This window comes from Malaclemys terrapin, chromosome 8 (assembly GCF_027887155.1).
Source record: "Malaclemys terrapin pileata isolate rMalTer1 chromosome 8, rMalTer1.hap1, whole genome shotgun sequence".
NCBI classification, from domain to species: domain Eukaryota; kingdom Metazoa; phylum Chordata; order Testudines; family Emydidae; genus Malaclemys; species Malaclemys terrapin.
Genome location: NC_071512.1, coordinates 90932027 through 90954380, shown reverse-complemented (window position 1 = coordinate 90954380; position 22354 = coordinate 90932027). Strand labels below are relative to the sequence as shown.

The window sequence follows — 22354 nt, the reverse complement described above, 5'->3', positions numbered from 1 at the left end:
ATCCAAATGTTAATTATGGCAGGCAGGAGCGATGGAAGCTCTCTAAAAGTGTGTGTGTGGGGGGGGGCACTGGCACCTGAACCATGGCCCTGCCCCTGCCCTGCCCCTTTCACCCAAGACCTCACCCCCCACTCGCTCCTCTTCACCCCATCTCCTCCCCCACCTTGCTTGCCCTTATGGCTGGAAAAAAGTGATGGGGCCAGGGTGCCCTGGCTCCCCCAACCACCTCTGGTCCCAGTTCATCTGATGGTAGGCAGAAATCTGTATACCAGAACCTGAAAAAGAAGAATGAAAATATTTTACCTGCCAACTGCCCAGCCCACATTGTGCATAATGCAGTGGCTCTAAAAGTGGACAATGAGTCATTGGTGATTAAGACATTTAATCACTTCAGCAGTTCTACTAAGAGAGTGGCTGTGCTGAAAGACATGTTTGAGTTTATGGACATTGAGTAAGCTGCTTTGCTGCGTCATGTCCCAACACATTGGTTGAGTCTTTCCTATCTGTGAACAGACTGGTTAGCACTTGGCAAGCAGTCAAGAGCTGCTTTGTTTTTCTGGGCAGAGACAACTGTCCACGGAGTTTGTGGCCTGTGTTTGCTGAGAGTGAGCCAGGTGAAGGAGTTCAGGAAACCAGCAGTGTTGAGGGTCACCTTTATTTTCTACAAAATGTACTTAAAGTGTTCAGCAATGCTCTGCCTGGAGAAGGCTAGTGTGACTCTGTGGGCAGTGTATGCCATAATAAACAGTCTGTGAATGAAGCTACAGCAACAAAAAAATGACCCATTCTTCGCTGCTAAAGTTGAGAATGCGTTCATTGGAATGACATCTTCGTATTCAGTCCTTCGCAAGGCCTTTACCAAACTTTATGATGTTTCGGTCAAGTATCTGGAGAAATAGTTTGACTCTTCCACTAGCGGCTATTTGTACAACATTCAGTGCTTTAATATCAGCCAAGAGAAGGAGTTGGGCTCAGGTGCCCAGCAGTAAGGGAGACGGTGCTAATCTTCCTAACATGAAGAAGCTGGTTTCCTTCATGCTCAGTATACCAGCCTGCCATGCTGATACAGAGCATGTATTTTCAGTGACAAAGGATGCATGGACTGATGTGAAGAATCGAAGCAGGATTGAGCTGGTGAGGTCCGAAATGCAAGTAAAAATGAATTTCAATACAAGCTGCAAGGAGTTCTACACTTATGTTAGGGTTACCATACGTCCGGATTTTCCCGGACATGTCCGGCTTTTGGGGGCTCAAATCCCCGTCCGGGGGGAAATCCCCAAAAGCCGGGCATGTCCGCGAAAATCGGGAGGCTTGGCCGGGGCCTCTTTGTGCGGGGCCGGGGGCATGGTGCCGGGCCGGGCCGGGAGCCGGGCCCGCGGGGCGGGGAGCCGGGCCGGGGAGCCGGGCCGGGCCCGCGGGTCGGGGAGCCGGGCCGGGGTCGGGGGGCTGGGCCCGTGGGGCCGGGCCCGTGGGGCTGGGAGCCGGGCCGGGCCCGCGGGTCGGGGAGTCGGGCCGGGGGGCCGGGCCTGCGGGGCGGGGGGCCGGGCCGGGATCGGGGAGCCGGGGGCTGGGCCCGCGGGGCTGGGAGCCGGGGGGTGCGCCGGGCCGCCGGGGGTGGTCGGCCGGGGCCAGCACCCCAGGGCCCGAGCCGACCCAGGCTGGAGCCGCCGGGGGAGCCAGCCTGGGCTGAGCTGGGCTGGGCCGCGCCTCCTCCCCCCCACACCCCCCCCTTACCTGCTTCAGGCTTCCCACGAATTAAATGTTCGCGGGAAGCAGGGGAGGGGGCGGAGACTTTGGGAGGGGGCGGAGTTGGGGCGGGGGCGTGGGCGGGGCCCCCGGGAGTGTCCTCCATTAGGAGGGACAAAATATGGTAACCCTAACTTATGTAATCGTCAGAAAGGATGTTATGTGCATGGCCAAGTCATCCAAGAAGTATGAGACTGCTGGTGCTGAAAACTGAGAGCTGTGCAATCTGTAGTACAAGGTAGGCCTATATGCATGTTCTAGTTTTATTTATTTTTTTCAATCTTATATATGCACCTCTACCCCCCTGGAAAAAGGTGTCCTGATTTTTCACACTTGCCATTTGGTCACCCTAAACTGATCACCATCTCTGGGGTTGGGAAGGAATTTTCCCTCTGGCCAGATTGGCAGAGACCCTGGGAGTTTTTCACCTTCCTTGCAAAGTGGAGCATAGGTCACTTGCTGTTTTTAACTACAGTAACTCCTCACTTAAAGTCATCCCGGTTAACGTTGTTTCGTTGTAACGTTGCTGATCAATTAGGGAACATGCTCGTTTAAAGTTGCACGATGCTCCCTTATAACATTGTTTGGCAGCTGCCTGCTTTGTCCACCGCTTGCAGGAAGAGCAGCCCGTTGCAGCTAGCTGGTGGGGGCTCGGAACCAGGGTGGTCCGGCAGCCCCGCCACCACACCCCACCCTCCCATCAGCTCCCTATTCCCCTAAGTTCCCTGTACAGCAGTCACCCAGCAGGCTATCAATTGCCGGCAGTTCAGCTGTCCCTCCCCACACTGCCCTGTGCTGCTCCTGCCCTCTGCCTTGGAGCTACTCCTGGGAGCCTCCTGCTTGCTGTGCGGGGGGAGGGGGAAACAGGACGGGGGCTCAGGACGGCGGGAGCTTGCTGGCAGCAGCTGCTGTCTTAATTTGCTAATCTACTTAAAAAGGCAATGTACTTAGAGTGGGGTCAGCATACTTAAAGGGGCAATGCGCGTCTCTCGCTCACACACAGGGTGTGTGTCTCTGTGTCTCTCTGCCATGCTGTCTCCCCTCCCTCCATTTGTGCTGCCTTGTAGAGTGTGAGGCTAAATTAACAACAATGTGTTAACACCCTTGAGGGCTCAGCCGAGTGCTAGTTCATCATTTAGCAGTAAGGCATTTCCTGGGAAATATCCCACCCTCTTCCACCCTCTGACTTCACCACCTCAACCAAACTTCATAATCATCATCATTGCTGTGTACAGGATTAAATTGTTTGTTTAAAACTTAGAGAGAGAGAGAGAGAGAGAGAGAGAGAAAGTGTGTGTGTGTGTGTGTATATATATACACATATATATATTAAAAAAACTAGTCTTGTCTGGCAAAAAAAATTTCCCTGGAACCTAACCCCCCCCCCATTTACATTAATTCTTATGGGGAAATTGGATTTGCTTAAAGTAGTATTTTTCAGGAACATAACTACAACGTTAAGCGAGGAGTTACTGTAGTGTAAGTGGGTGGATTCTCTGTGAATTGAAGTATTTAAATCAAGATTTGAGGACTTCAGTAACTCAGCCAGAAGTTATGGGCCTATTACAGGAGTGGGTGGGTGAGATTCTGTGGCCTGTGATGTGCAGGAGGTCAGACTAGCTGATCATGATGGCCCCTTCTGGCCTTAAAGTCTATGAATTAAGGTTGTCATAAAATGAATCTCTAATAATTTCTGCCCCAACCATCTATTCCTGGACACAGCCACCACATGAACAAGTATGTTCTCCTTCCCCTGCAACTCCTCCAACAGAGCATCTCCTTGGTAACAAAAATATGATAGATATTTATTGTATAGATGTCATTTGACTCCAGTTATTTATTAAAAACATTGTTTATGAGCTTGTAGAGGTGCGGACTCACCTCTGCGGCACCTCCTGCTGGTGACTTCTGGGAATTAGCTCTTCCAGCATCCAGAGCACCTCCTGTAGGCTGGTGACCCGCCTGTCCTCTGGCCCCCCGTGTCCCTCCCTGGACCCCGGTGCCCTTTTACCTGGGGTGCTGCCCCCTGGCAGTACCCGCACAGTTCTGGGTCTCCCCCTCCCAGGGGAACCCCCACCCACTATCCCCACTTTACCTCAGTCTTGGCAACTGCCCAGTCTCCATCTAGCCCCCGTTCACTGGGGCAGACTGCAGTATCAGCTACTCATCACAGGCAAAGGGGTTCGGACCTGCTGCCTCTGCCTACCCATGGGCTGCCCCCTACAATCCAGTACCTAATAGGCCTTACCAGGCCTGCAGCCTGGGACTTTCCTAGGATGGAGCTCCCCAGCTCCCTTGGCCTTTCCCCAGCCCTGCTCCACTCTAGGCACTTAGTTAAGCTCCCTGCAGCCAGGCCCTTTTCTTTCTTTCTTTCTTTCTTTCTTTCTTTCTTTCTTTCTTTCTCTCTTTCTCTCTCTCTCTCTCTCTGTTCAGAGAGAGAGACTGTCTGCTTGAGCTCCTGGCTCAAGCCTTTATAGGGCCAGCTGGGCCCTGATTGGGGCGTGGCCCAAGCTGAGCCTGCTTCCTCTCAATCAGCCCAGGCATCTTGCCCTTCCACAGCCCGCCTCCAGGGCTGTTTTAAACCCCTCAGGGCAGGAGCAGGGTAACCACCCCGCTACAGAACTACATAAATTGAAGATTCATAGATTCTAGGACTGGAAGGAACCTCGAGAGGTCATTGAGTCCAGTCCCTGCCCGCATGGCAGGACCAAATACTGTCTAGACCATCCCTGATAGACATTTATCTAACCTACTCTTAAATATCTCCAGAGATGGAGATTCCACAACCTCCCTAGGCAATTTATTCCAGTGTTTAACCACCCTGACAGTTAGGAAATTTTTCCTAATGTCCAACCTAGACCTCCCTTGCTGCAGTTTAAACCCATTGCTTCTTGTTCTATCCTTAGAGGCTAAGGTGAACAAGTTTCCTCCCTCCTCCTCATGACATCCTTTTAAATACCTGAAAACTGCTATCATGTCACCTATCAGTCTTCTCTTTTCCAAACTAAACAAACCCAATTCTTTCAGCCTTCCTTCATAGGTCATGTTCTCAAGACCTTTAATCATTCTTGTTGCTCTTCTCTGGACCCTTTCCAATTTCTCCACGTCTTTTTTAAAATGCGGTGCCCAGAACTGGACACAATACTCCAGCTGAGGCCTAACCAGAGCAGAGTAGAGCAGAAGAATGACTTCTCGTGTCTTGCTCACAACACACCTGTTAATACATCCCAGAATCATGTTTGCTTTTTTTGCAACAGCATCACACTGTTGACTCATATTTAGCTTGTGGTCCACTATAACCCCTAGATCCCTTTCTGCCGTACTCCTTCCTAGACAGTCTCTTCCCATTCTGTATGTGTGAAACTGATTTTTCCTTCCTAAGTGGAGCACTTTGCATTTGTCTTTGTTAAACTTCATCCTGTTTAACTCAGACCATTTCTCCAATTTGTCCAGATCATTTTGAATTATGACCCTGTCCTCCAAAGCAGTTGCAATCCCTCCCAGTTTGGTATCATCTGCAAACTTAATAAGTGTACTTTCTATGCCAATATCTAAGTCGTTGATGAAGATATTGAACAGAGCCGGACCCAAAACAGACCCCTGCGGTACCCCACTCGTTATGCCTTTCCAGCAGGATTGGGAACCATTAACAACAACTCTCTGAGTACAGTTATCCAGCCAGTTATGCACCCACCTTATAGTAGCCCCATCTAAATTGTATTTGCCTAGTTTATCGATAAGATGTATATCCCCTTTCCCACATAAAGACCCAACTCAACTAGTTCAATGTTTTTGTCTAAACCCATCTTTTCATCTGGGTTGTTTTCTTATCAAGATCTTTTTCAACCAAGATTGTGGTGCCCAGAATTGGACACAGTACTCCAGCTGAGGTCTTATCAGTGCTGAGTAGAGTAGAAGAATTACTTCTCATGTCTTGCTTAGAACACTCCTGCTAATACTGCCCATAATGATGTTCCCTTTTTTGAAACAGTATTACATTCATGACTCACTTAGTCTGTGATCCACTATAACCGCCAGATTCTTTTCTTCCGTACTCCTTCCTACACAGTCATTTCCTATTTTATATTTGTGCAACTGATTATTGCTTCCTAAGTGTAGTTCCTTGCTCATCTTTATTGAATTTCATCCTATTTATTTCAGACCATTGCTCCAGTTTGTCAACATCATTTTGAGTTCTAATTCTGTACTCCAAAGCACTTGTCACCCCTCCCAGATTGGTATCATCTCCAAACTTTATAAGTACTCTCTATGCCATTATCCAATCATTTATGAGGATATTGAATAGAACCAGACCCAGGACAGATCCCTGCAGGACCCAACTCGATATGCCCTTCCAGCTTAATTGTGAACTATTTATATCTAGTTACCTGGAATCTTGTTCCCCGGCAGTATACTATTAAGCAATTCAGTTAAAATAGGGAACACCTCCTATTTTAGAGCTCTATAATATTCTCTCCCAAAAAAACATTAGAACCTGGTTTTTTTGGATTTTAAACTCTTCATGATAAATTCAACTTCCTCTGAAGCAATTACCCTATCAAGAGCTGCCACATCATCCTCTGAAAACTGACATAGTTTCACACGTCTCAAATATCTATTTATAAATTCAAGATTTGAATGTTCAGAAGTGTACAAAGTATGGAAAAAGTTAGCACATATTTCAAAGATCTGTTTGATGCTGGTCACTAAATCCCCCTTTTTATTTTTAATCAGAGGGATGGCTGACTTTTCTTGTTTCTTTAACTTTCTGGCTAAAAGCCTATCAGCAGTATTGCCCTTAATATATTTAAGTATTTGCTCACCCTTTTGTTTGGAACAGGTTAATCTTCCCTCATCTCAATTATTTTCTTATACACTTTTAGATCCTGTTGATTTATGTCTACTTTCTAAAACAGTAAGTTCCTTAATCAAACTCTCTTCTTCGAGTGCTCTCATTTTATTGAGGTATGATTCTTTATTTACAAGGATCCTCCTTCTTACTGCCTTTCTGGCATCCTAGAGAACACCGGATCCCTTCCTTACCATTTTCTTCTATTTCTGAAAATTTTCTTCCAACTCTTTAATTCTAAAGCCAGTGTTGCAAGGTCTTTACGTGCCAGATATGCTAAACATTCGTATGCCCCTTCATTCTTCAGCCACCATTCCAGAGGACATGCTTCCATGCTGATGATGCTCGTTAAAAAAATAATGTGTTAATTATGTTTGTGACTGAACTCCTTGGGGGAGAATTGTACGTCTTCTGTTCTGTTTTACCCGCATTCTACTATATATTTCATGTCATAGCAGTCTCGGATGATGACCCAGCACATGTTTATTTTAAGAACACTTTCACAGCAGATTTGATAAAATGCAAAGAAGGCACCAATGAGATTTCTAAAACTAGCTATAGCACTTGACCCAAGGTTTAAGAATCTGAAGGGCCGTCCAAAATCTGAGAGGGACGAGGTGTGGAGCATGCTTTCAGAAGACTTGAAAGAGCAACACTCAGATGCGGAAACTACAGAACCCAAACCACCAAAAAAAGAAAATCAACCTTCTGCTGGTGGTATCTGACTCAGATGATGAAAATGAACATGCGTTGGTCTGCACTGTTTTGGATCGTTATCGAACAGAACCCGTCATCAGCATGGACACATGTCCTCTGAAATGGTGGTTGAAGCATGAAGGGACATATGAATTTAGCGCATCTGGCATGTAAATATCTTGCGGCAACGGCTACAACAGTGCCATGTGAACGTCTGTTCTCACTTTCAAGTGACACTGTAAATAAGAAGTGGGCAGCATTATCTCCTGCAAATTGTAACCATACTTGTTTGTCTGAGCAATTGGCTGAAGTAGAATTGAGTGGACATGCAGGCTCTAAAATTTTATATTGTTCTATTTTTGAATGCAGGGGTTTTTTTTGTACATAATTCTACATTTGTAAGTTCAACTTTCTTGATAAAGAGATTGCACTATAGTACTTGTATTAAATGAATTGAAAAATACAATTTCTTTAGTCTTTTTTACAGTGCAAATACTTGTAATAAAAAATAAATATAAAATGAGCACTGTACACTTTATATTCTGTGTTGTAATTGAAATCAGTATATTTGAAAAATGTAGAAAACATCCAAAAATATTTAAATAAATGGTATTCTATTATTGTTTAGTAGTGCGATTAATCACGATTAATATTTTTTTATATGGCGATTAATTTTTTTAATTGCTTGACAGCTCTACTTTTAATCCAATATATTAGGGGCATGATCACACTAATGTACAACTCCCAGATTAGCTTTCTTTGACTAAATTAGCCAAGGGACAAGAAACAAAAATCATATCAATCCTGGAATAAGATCCATGAGTAGCAGTCATCTCCTGCCAGACATTCACAGGTCTTCATTTTCTAAGTGATGGAACAAATTTGTACTTGATCCTCAATGGCTTGTCTGGTGTCTATAAGCTCTCTTTTGTTGGGGAGGAGATAATGCTTTTTGTGGTGATTAGTATTTGGTAACTTGGTAATGCTTCTCCCCTGACTGTGGGGGTTTACAGTCTTAGCAAACGTTTTTATAATTACAGAGCAAATGTTATAACTTTACCTTATAACAACCTGGGATACAGATATTATAAGTAGGATTAACACATGCAGCCTCCTACAAGTATTCCAGTCAGTCTAAACACATTCTTATAACCCTAATATCTATTCAACAATACTAACACACAGGTGAGTCAGAGAGGTTTCCAGCTATGCATTTGTCAGTCTGAGGCCCAGTGGCCTTGGCATGAGCTGGCAACTGATCTGCCAGCATCAAACCCTCTCACATATACCTCCTCTGCTAGTCTTCTTAAAACAGCAAGCACTCATCAACTTATCCTGTCCATCTGTACAAGCAAGCTGCCACGGACAGACAAGAAAACAGAGAGAACTCAAGAAGAAACTAACCCAAGGAAAACCTCCCCAAAACTTCAACAAAGATTAGTGAGAGGAAGTTTTTCCTGTCAGTCACCAAGCAGTTGGACCATGTACCTCCTGGAGAGGAGACAGGGGCTAAACATTGATAAACAGAGAAAAAATGGGATTTAAGATTCTGAATATTCATAATTGGCCTGTTTTAAGACAGCTCCTCAAATGGTTTCTTCTAAGTAACTGATTTAAACTTTTTCTTTAGTTTCATAGCGCATAGTTAAGATTGCTTATTTTGCCAACTATAAACTGGCTGGTTAGTTATTAATAACCAGCAGGTCCACCTGCCCTGAAACAAAATTATTTTTGCCATCTATAAATATTCTTAATTACCGAAGGATATAATAAGGAATGGAGTCACAATAATTTTAGGAAGCAATATACTTTGATCTTAACTTTCCCACAGAAAAGAATCTCCTCCTCGCTCCGGAGGTGGTTCCCTCAAGGGTGTAGTGTCTGTTTAGGCTCTCCACTGAGAGACATACAGCAGAGATTGTAACGGAAGCCACCACGTTATCAGTTGTGTGGTTTGTTTAAGGTTTTCTTTCTTTAATAATAAAATAGGTTTGGATAATGATTGTGATTATTTTGCTTAGTCTTGATCATGGTATCCCCTAAATATGTCGAAGAACCCCTGTGACTAAATAGTGGGAACCACACCCCTGAGTTGGCAGTAAGAAAAACAATTAGGCCCTACCGTTCCTTGTTTCTCTAAACTAAATATTTGTAGTCATTTTTAAAAATACAATTATTTGGCTTGTCTAGGGACCTGATATAACTCCCAGTGAAACTAACCTCAGTGGGGCAGGATCAAAGCCTGGATTCTTAATGAGATGCAGTAAAATACTACGTATGGGTCCAGCAAGTGAGACATGCAGAACAGTTGCTGCCACTGAGCCAGGAAATGGAATAAGGAAGAAAGGAAAGAAAAGTGAAATGTGCTTCCTAAGACCAAGGTGGCAGTTGCTTGTTTGAAGTAGGAGCTATCAACATGAAAAATATACTGACTACTGAAGAAGGATCAGAACCAAAATACTGGATCCAAGCATCCAGATTTAGGGGGCTTATACACCTGTGAATTTTGCAGCTTGGGCTGTTCCTGTATTACATTAAAAGAAAAGAGGAAAAAGTTGGTAGACAGGTCACACTCTCCAAGTCCCCAAGGAGTAACCTATACAAAAATGACCTTTTCTCAAATGCATAATTAAGCGCTCTCAAAAACAATGTGTTCTCCGTTTAAGCAGAGATGCAAACCACATGCTTGCTATTACATTTACGTCAGAAGCCTGCACTTCTGTATAAAGTTTAAATAGTAGAGATGGGATCGAATCGCCAGCAAATCAAATGGGAGTTGTATGCAAGTGCATGATTCTTCTCAGTGTGATAAAATCACTTTTTTTACAACTGATTCATGAAGAATACTGTTTCAATTATAGTATTAGTGTTTATTGTAGGACCTATTTTGCCTCCCTTACTCATGCTGGTAGTACCTTACTCTGCCAGTAGTCTAACTGATTTCAGTGAGACTACTTGTGTAGTAAGGCACTAGGCTGTTAGAGACCAGGACATGGGCTGGCTGGTCTAGTGGTTAACGTGAGAATTCATACTACCAATTACAGCTGGGTCTAAGATGGGCAGAGTTCAGGAGCAAGCCCTGGACCAGTGCTGGAGGGACAGAAGGCAAATGCCAAAGCCAGAGGGTAACCAGAGTCATAGGTCAGATGCAGAGTTGAGGATCAGCCCTGGAGAGACAGAAGCCAATAGGGAACTGGAGCGAGCAGGAGCAGGGACAGGCATGACACACATTGCGCAACTAGCCAGCTACTGCTGGGCTTAAAGCCAGCCAGCTGCCCTTCCTGACCGTCAGATGGTGCAGTCAATCAGGTAGCCTCCTGCAGGCCAGCTGTGCTTGTAGGGTTACCAGGTGACTGACTCTGCTGCAGGCCCTGACCCCTGACATAGGCAACAGGAATAAGAATGAATGGATTATGCCACATGTGTTAAAATGTAGTTCTACTGCTTTAATTATCTTTAAAGGGAGAGTCATTGGTGAGAAAATGGCTCTACCCCTTCATGATGAGTAGGAGACCATGTGGGCAGGTAGTGAGTATGGCCAGCAACAAAGGAAGATAAGGAACTGGTCAGTTTAGGGGTCCCCTAAACATAATTCATGAACATTAAACTAAAATATTTCTTTTTGAAAGACTAGTGACTAGATCCCCAGCTGGTGTAAAGTGGCCTGGCTCCACTGAAGTCAATGGTAAGTTACATTAGATGAGGATCAGACCCTAAGACTGGCCACTTCCGCTTCCTGACCCTCACTTTCATGAAAACGATTGGTTGGTGTAAAGGCAATAAGAGGTGCTGGTGTGCATGGCGCTCCATAAGACAGAGAAGGAAATCCGGTACCCTGCCTGAGAGCAAAACTCTTTTCTGTAAGCTTTATTTCTCTTTAAAGTGTTGCAAACATAAAATGATACCACCCTAGCAGAATGTGGTAAATGTTTCCTGTGGTTACAGTGCTCTAATGAGGTTAACACTGCTACTGAGGTTAACTCTTAAACTTGTCATGAAAAAAGAAGCCACCTCTTTAGAAGTGTTTTATAATGGAGAAAAAATCTGTCACTGATTGAGAAAATATTATGCTAAGGTAATCCTCAAACATCTCACCCCAATCCTCAGGCTCGTGTCAAGTCTAGGTTCTCTCTCCCCGCAATCCTAGGGGGTTCAGCTCAGGTCTTACTTGTTCTCAGATGTTGGCAGCAACCAGCTGCTGTCTGAAGACCCAGTTGATGAGGAATCCAAATCTCCAGTAAAAACCTGCCTCACAGACCTAGATTCCTCCCTGTAGCTTTTGTTGCCAACCCCACCACCTCAACTCTACCCTGCTGGGGACAGTTCTCACTTGTGATTTAGTGGGGTCCTAGCCAGCAGCCTTTCTCCTAAAAGGAGCACCTCTACAACAGGGTTTTTAGAAAACTGCCTTGTATAGGTCAAAAGCAACAGAGGGTCCTGTGGCACCTTTGAGACTAACAGAAGTATTGGGAGCATAAACTTGCATCAGATGCAAGTCTTGCATCTGAAGAAGTGAGGTTCTTACCCACGAAAGCTTATGCTCCCAATACTTCTGTTAGTCTCAAAGGTGCCATAGGATCTTCTGTTGCTTTTTACAGATGCAGACTAACACGGCTACCCCTCTGATACTTGTATAGGTCAATGTCTCCTAGAATCCATAAAGGTTCTTCTGGAGCACGATTGTATTTATCCAGACTAGCTAAAGTTTTGAAGAAAATCTGCAGAGTAGGGTGACCAGATGTCCCGATTTTATAGGGACAGTCCCGATTTTTGGATCTTTTTCTTATATAAGCTCCTATTACCAGGGCCAACTCCAGGGTTTTGGCCGCCCCAAGCAGCCAAAACAACAACAACAACAACAAAAGCCGCGATCGCGATCTGCGGCGGCAATTCAGCGGGAGGTCCTTCGCTCCCAGGCGGAGTGAGGGACCGTCCGCCGAATTGCCGCTGAATACCTGGACGTGCCGCCCCTCTCCGGAGCGGTCGCCCCAAGCCGGCCCTGCCTATTACCCCCCACCTCCTGTCCCGATTTTTCACACTTGCTGTCTGGTCACAATAATCTACATTAATGGGACCCTCTAAACACACATCACCCTTCAAGTGCTCTTTTTGCCTTAATGCCACATACAACAAGCAATGTATCAGATTACAATGTCTACCATTGTTTTAGAGCAGGAGTAGGCAACCTATGGCACGTGGGCCGAAGGTGGCACACGAGCAGATTTTCAGTGGCACTCACACTGCCCGGGTCCTGGCCACCGGTCCGGGGGGCTCTGCATTTTAATTTAATTTTAAATGAAGCTTCTTAAACATTTTAAAAACCTTATTTACTTTACATACAACAATAGTTAAGTTATATATTATAGACTTACAGAAAGAGACCTTCTAAAAACGTTAACATGTATTACTGGCACGTGAAACCTTAAATTAGAGTGAATAAATGAAGACTCGGCATACCACTTCTGAAAGGTTGCTGACCCCTGCTTTAGAGACTTCATGTTTTCTCCTGATTTCTCCTTCCCCCTACTTTAAAAGAAAGGGCATCTACTGGAAAGCACATACTAGGGCTACAAGGGGCAAGAGATCTCTCCTAAGGGACTTCTTCATTTCTTCTAGAGAACACCACCTGTAAAACAGGCCTCGGCAGAAATACTTTTTCCTCCATGTGGGTAACTTTCTGGAGAAAGTCTCACCTTTCAGGGAAATCCCTTACTGCCTCTTCATTCAAAAGGGATCTTCTCGTCATACAATTCTTCTTTGCCTGGAGCATTCCTTGTAGAACTCTGCACCTTATAATGAATCCATTGGCGGCTGCCTCTGTGGTGTGAATGGACTATAATCCATAGACTGGAGTAGGAGTTGTGGGTGGGCTTTGCTGCCCCCTTCCACCTGGCACCACTTCTCTCACCCACTGCACTTCACCAGATTAGAGCCCAATTAAAATTGGTCTGTCTGGGGTGAAGTGTACTTCTCCCTGTAGTAGAGGAATGAAGATGCTTGTCACAATAGTGAGTTTACTGTTCTATACTGACCTAAATGACAGGGCCAGAAGTTACAGGCAACACTATGAACTTACTTGTCAAATGGGATGGTCAGAATCTCATGTTTTAATGGTAAAAATGGCATTTGTGTATCCAACTGTCCATATGAACACTTGAAAGCAGGTTTGGTGCCAGGGCCGGCTCTAGGTTTTTTGCTGCCCCAAGCCAAAAAAATTTTGTCTGCCCCCCACCCCCGTTCTTTATTTTTGGCTTTTACACATGTTTGCACTTTGCAGTTTTGTTTTGACTTTTTAAAATTAAAAAAAAATGAAAACAGAGAATTTGTAGTTAGTGAAATAAAACAATTTCCTACTAGTGTAATTTTAACATTTAATTTTAACAAAAACACAATTACAAACAATTTGAGTTCAACTATACACTGTAATGAAAAACTTTAGTGTCTTCCAGTTTCTCATAAATTAAAAGAATTTATATGAACTGAATTTTTCTGGTTTTTATACTTGCATAGTCTTTTAATAAGTCAGTGAAATCTAAATTTTTTGCAATAGTACTTTCAATTGAAATTAATGCCAGTCCTGACATACGATTTTGAGACATGGTGGACCTCAAATAATTTTTTAGTAATTTCAGTTTTGAGAAACTGCGCTCACCAGAAGCCACTGATACTGGTAATGTTAAAAGAATGCGTAATGCTATAGCAGTGTTTGGAGTGAAAAAATCATTTCTTGCTATAAATTCTAATACTTTTAGAGGAGAAGTTTTAGGACTTATTAGCTCAGATAAAGCTATTAATTCATCATACAATTCTACTGCATCAATGTCAGCAGCGTTATCAGTACTGAGCGCTAAATGTAGGTCTTGGCACTGCTTCATGAGGTCTTCTTTGGAAAACTGATTTTTAATATTTCCAATATTGTATAAAAATTCGAAAGTTTCACAATGACCATGCAACTGACAAAATCTTTCTTCAATGGAAGTTATAGCTACATCCAAAATACAATAGAAACATTCAACTTTAAACCTTTCGTTTGGATCGAGAATAGGATCATCATGAGCCTCATAACAAAACTGTCCTGTTTTTTTCCGAGGACAAATGAATTTTTGAGGTGCAAACGTTGGTTCAAAATCAAGATCCTCTGCTATTGTTGTTGCTTCTTTGACACTTTCTTCAAATCCTTCATCTGAATGGTATTTTTTTAAATATTCCAGCATTTTATTCAAAATCATCTTTGCCTCGGATATGTCTATGGTTATGTTCTGCATAACTTTGCTGGTCAAATTAATTTGATTTCGAATATTGTGCCAAATAACCGTGCAACATGAAAATTGAAACTGCATCATTTTCTGAGTCAATGTTTCAGCTTCATGTTGAAATGAAGGATCATACGACAAGTCCTGGCTTATTTCAAATAGTGCATCGTAAATCTCTCCTGATGAATATTGGAACGGTCTAATAGCTTCTATCCTGCTTTCCCATCTAGTTTGACTCAGAGGTTTAAGTGTGAGTTTTTGTTCAAGATGCTTCTTCAAGACTGCCCAACGGTGTGTGGAAGCACTAAAAAAGTTGTAAATTGCTTGCACTGTGGTAAAATATGAAACGGCATCTTTAGATGATTTGGCGGCATCACTGACAACCAGATTGAGCGAATGCGCATGGCAAGGAATGAAAAAAGCTCGATTGTTTAAATTCAATATTCTTTGCTGTACACCTGCATGTCGTCCTCGCATGTTTGAGCCGTTATCGTACCCTTGGCCGCACATATTTTCTAAAGGTATTCCATAGTGTTCCAATCTCTGTAGAATTACATCTGTGAGGGCTTTCCCAGTGGTTTCATTCACTGGTACAAATTCTAGAAAGTGTTCACAAATTTTCACTTCTGCATTTTCATCAGTTTTCAGAAATCGTAACCCTATTGACATTTGCTCAGTTTTGCTCAGATCTTGAGTACAATCAACTATAATTGAGTAATATTTGGCATGTTTCAAATTCGATAAAATTTCATTATGCACTCCATTAGAAATTAATTCTATTATCTCATTTTGTGTATTTTTACCCAAATAATGGGTGTGAATCTCTCCATCTTTCACTCTTCGTACATGCTCAGCCATAACATTATCAAATTTTGCCAATAACTCAACCAATTTTAAGAAATTTCCATTGTTATTTTCATATAAAATATCTGACGATTCATGGAATGCGAGGCACTGTTCGGCTAAGAAATTAATGATTACCAGTAAACATTCCAACACTGCTTGCCAACGTAGAATTTCTGAATTTAGTTGACGTTGCTGTACCCCATCGATTGTTGTACCGGTACGTAATCTGTTTGACAGCTCAATCCAATTTGTCATTGAGCATAAATGATTTTTTGATGTTTCATGTTCTTTCAAATGCTGATGCAAATTTCACCAGTCATTAAAACCTGTAGTTGCCAGAAAAATGTCCGAGTTACAGAACAGTTTGCAGGAAAAACAAAAAACTACATCTTTGGTCTGTGAATACACTAACCACGATCTATTAATTTGTTCCCCATTTTTCATTTTTTTCTTCAGACTGGATGGCATAAATCGACGATTTGACTCATTAAATGGATATTCAAATGTAGGATCTAGTTTTGAAGGGCCTTTTTTCACAATAATAATTCACGGTCCTGCCCCGGCTTCACAGGACGGGCCGCTCCTCGGCTTGTTCGCGCCGCTCTCCTGCGGGCAGCGGCCACTTACCCCCCAGGTGGGAGCCAGTAGCTCGGCATTTTGCCACCCCATACATTTTGCCGCCCTAGGCACCAGCTTGTTTAGCTGGTGCCTAGAGCCGCCCCTGTTTGGTGCCCACATTAGGTGCCCATATTTTAAACTTGTGGTAAGAAGCTACTCTTAACCACAGCATTGGGATATAATATTAGACATCCCTGGAATCTGCTTCTTAAAACATTCAACCAGAGGGGGAAATTCTGTAATAAATGCAATTTAGGAGATAAGTGAGAAAGGCAGCAGTTTGGGATGGAGGGATGTGACTGGTGGAATGCTGTAAGGTAAATATTAGGAACATTTCTGTTCATTTCACACATAAATTGCCTGGAAAGAGGGGCAGAGATAGAATGTAACTAAATTTGATGCAGCTGAAAGCTGGAGCATTTCAGAGGGGGAAAGATTTTTGTAATAGGTTGATGTGTGCATTATCAGAAAGATATTTTTCTTAACAGCTGAATTAAGCCTAACTCACTGCTATCTAACAGTAAGTATGAAATATATCAGATTTCTTTTATATATAACTGACAAACATTAGGAAATTGAGAAAGGTGGTTTGTTTTTTAAAAACATTGAATAATTATAATTTAAAAATAAACTTTCCCAAAAAGCCATGAGAGAAAAAATGAGGCTGTTTCTTTAAGGGCTGCTGGGTTTTCCCACAGAATGACTCAAAGTCAAAGATACTTATCAAACTGGAAAAAATAAGCTATTCTTGAGTGATCAGTAATGTAGGTCAGGGTTTTGCTGATAGTTTCTGTTATAGCAGTGAACTCTGAATTAGTCCCAGCCTCTTAAACATGCTGTGAAGTAGCAGTGAGTAGAGAAAACAAGGAGCTGACTACAGAAATGGAACAATGGCCTGATAGATGGCAAGGTAAAAAATAATCAAACTCCTCAAAACTTTGATAAGATTTTTTTTTTAAATATCTGAAGCTGTTAGCAGCAGGCGTAGGTATTTTACTGTTTTCTTGTTCATACTTTCTGTAAACATACGGCACAGCATGTGTTGCAGAGATGGTACAACTACTTTGTCCAGATTATGTGTTGTAAATCAGTGGTTCTCAACCAGAGGTCCGGGGTCCCCTGGGGGCAGCGAGCAGGTTTCAGGGGGTCCGCCAAGCAGGACAGAAAGCCTAAGCCCTGCCATGCAGGGCTGAAGCCCAGAGCCTGGGGCTGAAGCAGAAGCCTGAGCTACTTAATTTCACGGGGGGCCCTGTGGAATGGGGCCCCAGGCAATTTCCCTGCTTGCTACCCCCTAATGCCAGCCCTGGCTTTTCTATGCAGAAAACAGTTATTGTGGCACAGGTAGGCCATGGAATTTTTATAGTATGTTGGGGGGGCCTCAGAAAGAAAAAGGTTGAGAACCCCTGCAGTAAGTTAAAATGCAGTGTTAGTGTACTAAGGTATTGGAGCACTCAGCAATGCAGCAACTAACTGATTTAGGAGCCCAAGTCTCATTTTCAAAAGGGATTCAGACACTTAGGAGCCAAAATCCAATTGCTAGACAATGGGATTTAGGGTCTTAAGTACCTAAATCACTTTTGAAAATGAGACTTAGGTGCCTAAGTCAGTTAGGTGTTGCGATGCTGAGCGCCACAACACCTAATACCTTTACAAATCTGGACCTAAGAGGTTTTTAGTAGTCAGAGTTCTTAGTAGAGATGGGATCGAATCGCCAGCACCAGATACTTCTAAATTATCAGGATGTTCAAATTCCAAGCCTGCATCTGATTCCAAAGTTTGCAGGTGGCCCCTATGAATTGGAATAAAAACGTAAATTTGAATAACTCCCAAATCAGGTGGTGTTTGAAATCCTGATCTAAATGTTATAGCTGGAGGCTAGAAAGTTCTTCTTAAAGAAGAACTTTTTCAAAGCATGTGTGGGTTTCGTATTTGTTTAGTTTAACTTGCAGGAGTGTAGCAGGATGTTGGTAGGGTGTTAAAATTCTTGTACCAGATCAGATAAGGAGAGAGAGTATGAAAGTTGATGAAGGGGATTACCAAGTATTTTTGCCATCTCCAATACAGAGGAAAGTCTTAGGACACTGGGGCAAAGGCAATACAAGGAGAAAAACCAGGATACTTGTTATGCATTAGACATTCTAGATATGTAATATTAATCTAAAGCCTTTTGAAATGTATTCTAGATCACTAAGTACAGCAGTTGAAGAATTACCATTTCCAATGGAAATATTTTTTTTTCAGATCATTGGGATTATTTAAAAAAAATTATTTGGCAATATCTACTTTTGATCATTTTTCTATAGCCTTAAGTACCAGTTTAAACAGAAGGGTAGAGCTATCATTGACCTTCAGTTAGTGCCAATCCTGTATCTCCTAGAGCTCAGTTTCAAACTGAGATCCACAAATGCATAGACTAACAAAATAGAAACACCGCTGGCTCCCCTCAGAGAGCCAGCTGCCCCAGCATACTTTCATGCGCCTCAAAGTTGTGCTTGGGTAGCTAATGAGTATGTGCAAAATGGATGTGGTACAGGTCTGTCGCATCTTACGCGCATTTAACATGCGCAATTTCAACTTTACGTTGTTGACAAAAACAAAAACAAAAAAAAGAGAAAAACAACAGTTTTAATACTATACCTGTAGTGCGGGCGATTTCGCCTGCCATTGAACTCAATGGGGTTTTGGCTATACACGGTTTTCGCTTTACGCGCTAACCGCGGAACGGAACCCCTGCGTAAGATGAGACAGACCTGTATCCCAAGAAGAGGTTTCAGCCCTGCACATCAGTCATTCTTGTATACCCATCAAAAATAAGCATGGCTGTGCCAAGTTTCACCAGCTCCAGATATTTCATAGTCCAGCCCCTTCAGAGGCATTATCAATCGAGAATTCTCTGATTTTACCCATGTTACATCTAACTTGGGTCTCATCTCAATGTAAAAGTCCAGCACTGAGAAACATCATGTAGATTTCTGGCATTCTCTGGAGGGCTGTGGGTTCATAAAAGAGAAAATGGCCAGGGACAGGCTGGTATGGAGGGATTAAAACTAGGTGTAAAGGGATCGAGTTCAGCAAGGGAAAATTGAGACTGGGTATTAGAGAAGACTTCCTGAGAGTGATAAACTAGTCTCCCAAGGGGAAAAGTGGAAAACCTATTGCTTGGGACTTTTAAAACTAGACTGGATGACACCCTAGAGAAAAATACCAGAGTGATTAATCCTGCACAAGTTAGGGGAAAGTAAAACCAACCTAATAGCATTAGAGATGGAAGAGACCTAGGAAAACAGTTACAGCTCCCACTGGATGAAGTAGTCAATAGGTGGACCGTTGGCCAAATCTGGATTGCCAGATGCTATTGAACGGACTGTGAAATCTTTTTATTTACTTATCATTATTGTGGTGTGAAAAATGTTTCTTTGGAGACTGGACCTTGACTGTACCTTGACCAAAAAATAATTTGGACCTTGACAAAAAATAATTGACTACTCCTTGCATAATCTTATGCATGTGAGTAGTCCCATTGAAGTCTCTAGCTCTGCTTCTAATAAAGATTATTCATCTGTAACTGGAGCTTTCCAAGTATATTTCCTCTGCAGATCTGATCTTGTGGGAAGATGCACCTTGATTCCATGAGCTTGCTACTAGCTGGAATGTTGTGATATTTGTGGCCATTTTTATTCCATTGCATGCTTCCAGATGTTTGATGCAAGACTAAATCTCCTTAGGTCCTTTTCCGACTACCGTTAAGTGGTGCGGTCTCAGAACCATGCTCCATTCATTGGTCTTTTTGACCCTTTAATCCTCTCCCTTTACCCATTAGTTAATTTTAGAATTATTGTAATTTAGCTAACATTTTATGTTTTTTTAAAATAGTTAGTTTTTAAATGGTAGTCCATAGTGGTACACAATTATGGACCGGTTCCTATCAGTGCAGTTGAATGGATCCACACCAGAACTATAGAAGAGATATTAGTGGGTCTAGACAAGAAATGACTTGCAAGGCTGTGTTGATTTAGACAGACACAACAGTGCACACGGCAGTCAAATAAATGCATGAATGTGAACCCAGATTCATCTGTGGGTTTAAGATTGAACATGCTTCACGAAAATGTAACACCAACAGATGCCGGTTGTCACGGGATCAAACTGGGGACTTCCGGAGCTTAGTGCATGAGCCTTTACCGCATGAGCTAAAAGCCAACTGACTGTTAGCTAAGGCTGTAGAGCAGATTCATTTCAGTTCTCTCTCTAAGTGGTCTCACTATCACTGGATGGGACAGAACACCCCACCCAGGAGGTGTGGGGGTTATATAAGCACACATATGAAAACTAGGGCTGTGTAAAAATGATTACAACAACCCCCAAAATTCAACCCAGGATTGCAAAAAGCTTTGGGGGTATGTCAACCCTCACCCTCCAATCCATTCCCAGGACACAGCTGCCACCGCTTAACAGGCTGCTGTATTCCCCATATGTCTGAAATCATCCATGGAAGAGCTCCATTCCCCCTTCCTTCTTGTCTTGACTTTGGGGGACTGTCCCCTTCCCTCCCTGCTGGGAACCTTCACAGTAACAGCAGTGCTTGGAATGAGGGGACGGGAGGGAGGAGGTAGCTCTGTTTCTTGCCATCCTACAAAAAGTCTTCCAGGGAGCTGGAAGCCACCCATTTCCATCATCCAAATGGGGTAGGAAGCAATGTACTACTGCTGCTGATGACTCCCAGTGTCACTCTACAACCAGGAGCCATGAATGCAGAAGTTTCCTGCCACACTGCTGCCTGATAAAGGGAAGAGAGTCTTCCAAACACCCCCCATCCTTAAAAGACCTTCCCAGGATTGGGAGACAGCTGTCTTATCAGACAACCCCCTGAAAAGGGGCGATAAGGAGGCCTCTACTCAGCATGCCTTTTAGATGCACAGTAAAGGGGCAGTAACCTTGTCCTTGAAGACCTGGAATGAGTGTGAGGGGAGGGCTTGCAGGCCATTGATCAGCCTTCAGATTAGACTCCAAAGAGAGGAGATAGGAAATAGCACTGGGTGAGGAGTAGCTGTGGATAGAGAGAGAAGGGCTTAATGAGGATGGAGCCTGGCCTCCTGCCATTCTGAAATTTCACATCACCTGGATGGTGCTGAGTTCACCAAATACAGTAACCCTGGAATAACACACCCAGCTCAGAGCCAGATCCGCTCCCATGCCAGATAGCAGTACCTGGTGTAAGCTCTGATGCCCTTAGGGCACAGAGGGATGTAGCACATTTTTGCATCTATTCCTTTTGTTTCTAAGCAAGTTCAGATTCAAGCTCTTAAAGTGGTGAATACCAGTGGCCTACAAGGAAGTGATGTCTCTGGATGACTTTACCAAGAAAATAAGTTTATCCAAAATCCATGCATGTCATGAATTCATGAGAAGAATGTGGGTACATAGTGAATTGCCTCTCTCTTCAGAACACTGATATATTTCCAGGCCCAGTCTATTTCTTCCTCTATGGGACTCGACATCAAACCTCTAGATCTTTACAAGCCTCAAAATTCCAAGTCCCTGCAAATGCTGGCAGAGATGTATCCAGAGCAGTGGTCCCCAAACTTTTTATGTCATGCTCCCCTTATCCGTAATGAAATCTGTCCGCGCACGCGCACACACACACTGGGAGCCAGATCCAGGATTGGGAGCTGAGGCCAGGGCTGGTCCTGCGGCTGTGAGCAGAGCCAGGAGCGGAGCTGCAGCCAGGAGCGGGGCCAGAGCCAGAAGTGGGAGCTGCAGCCAGGGTCCAAGGCCGGGGCCAGGACCCAACACCGGGACCTTGATTGGGGGTGGGGCTGGAGCGCTGGAGAAGAGACTGGGGGCAGGTTGGAGCTGAGGGGGCACTCCCTTCCCACTCCCCATAGGGGCTGGCCCAGTTCCCATCGCAACCCCCCTGAACATTCCTCTGTGCCCCGCTAGGGAGGCATGCCCACAGTCTGGGGAAAACTGATCTAGAGCAATCAGGTTGCAGTGGGGCTTAAGGTCAAGATTTTCAAAAGTGACTAGTGAATTTGGGTGCTCAGCTTTGAGACTACTTTAAAGGGGCCTGATTTGGAGAAAGTGCCGAGTACCCACCCTTTGGCCACTTTAAAGGTGTTTCAAGTTGGGTTCCAAGAGACACCCAAAATTACTAGGCACTTCAGAGGCTTAATCTAAATCTTCTAGAGTCTGATGGCACCTGCACAATAGGTCAGGTGTAGGAGGGGTAAAAATCACTGTCTCCCTACCAAAGGGAATGTGGGTGTTTGAAGATTACTGGGAGTAAAAATCCCCTTCACCATCAGAACGTGCCAGAAAGTGTCACAGGAAAGTACTAAGTAGAAAG

General features: G+C 43.6%; 1 protein-coding gene across 1 annotated transcript in view; it reads left to right on the top strand.

The window, feature by feature from the left end:
• Window positions 1-755: 755 nt before the first annotated feature.
• The window catches only part of IL23R (interleukin 23 receptor), a 62312-nt gene continuing 40713 nt past the window's right edge, over window positions 756-22354 (top strand). Inside the window, 1 exon segment of the mRNA XM_054038487.1 lies at window positions 756-883. Coding sequence (XP_053894462.1) covers window positions 756-883 — 128 coding nt within the window.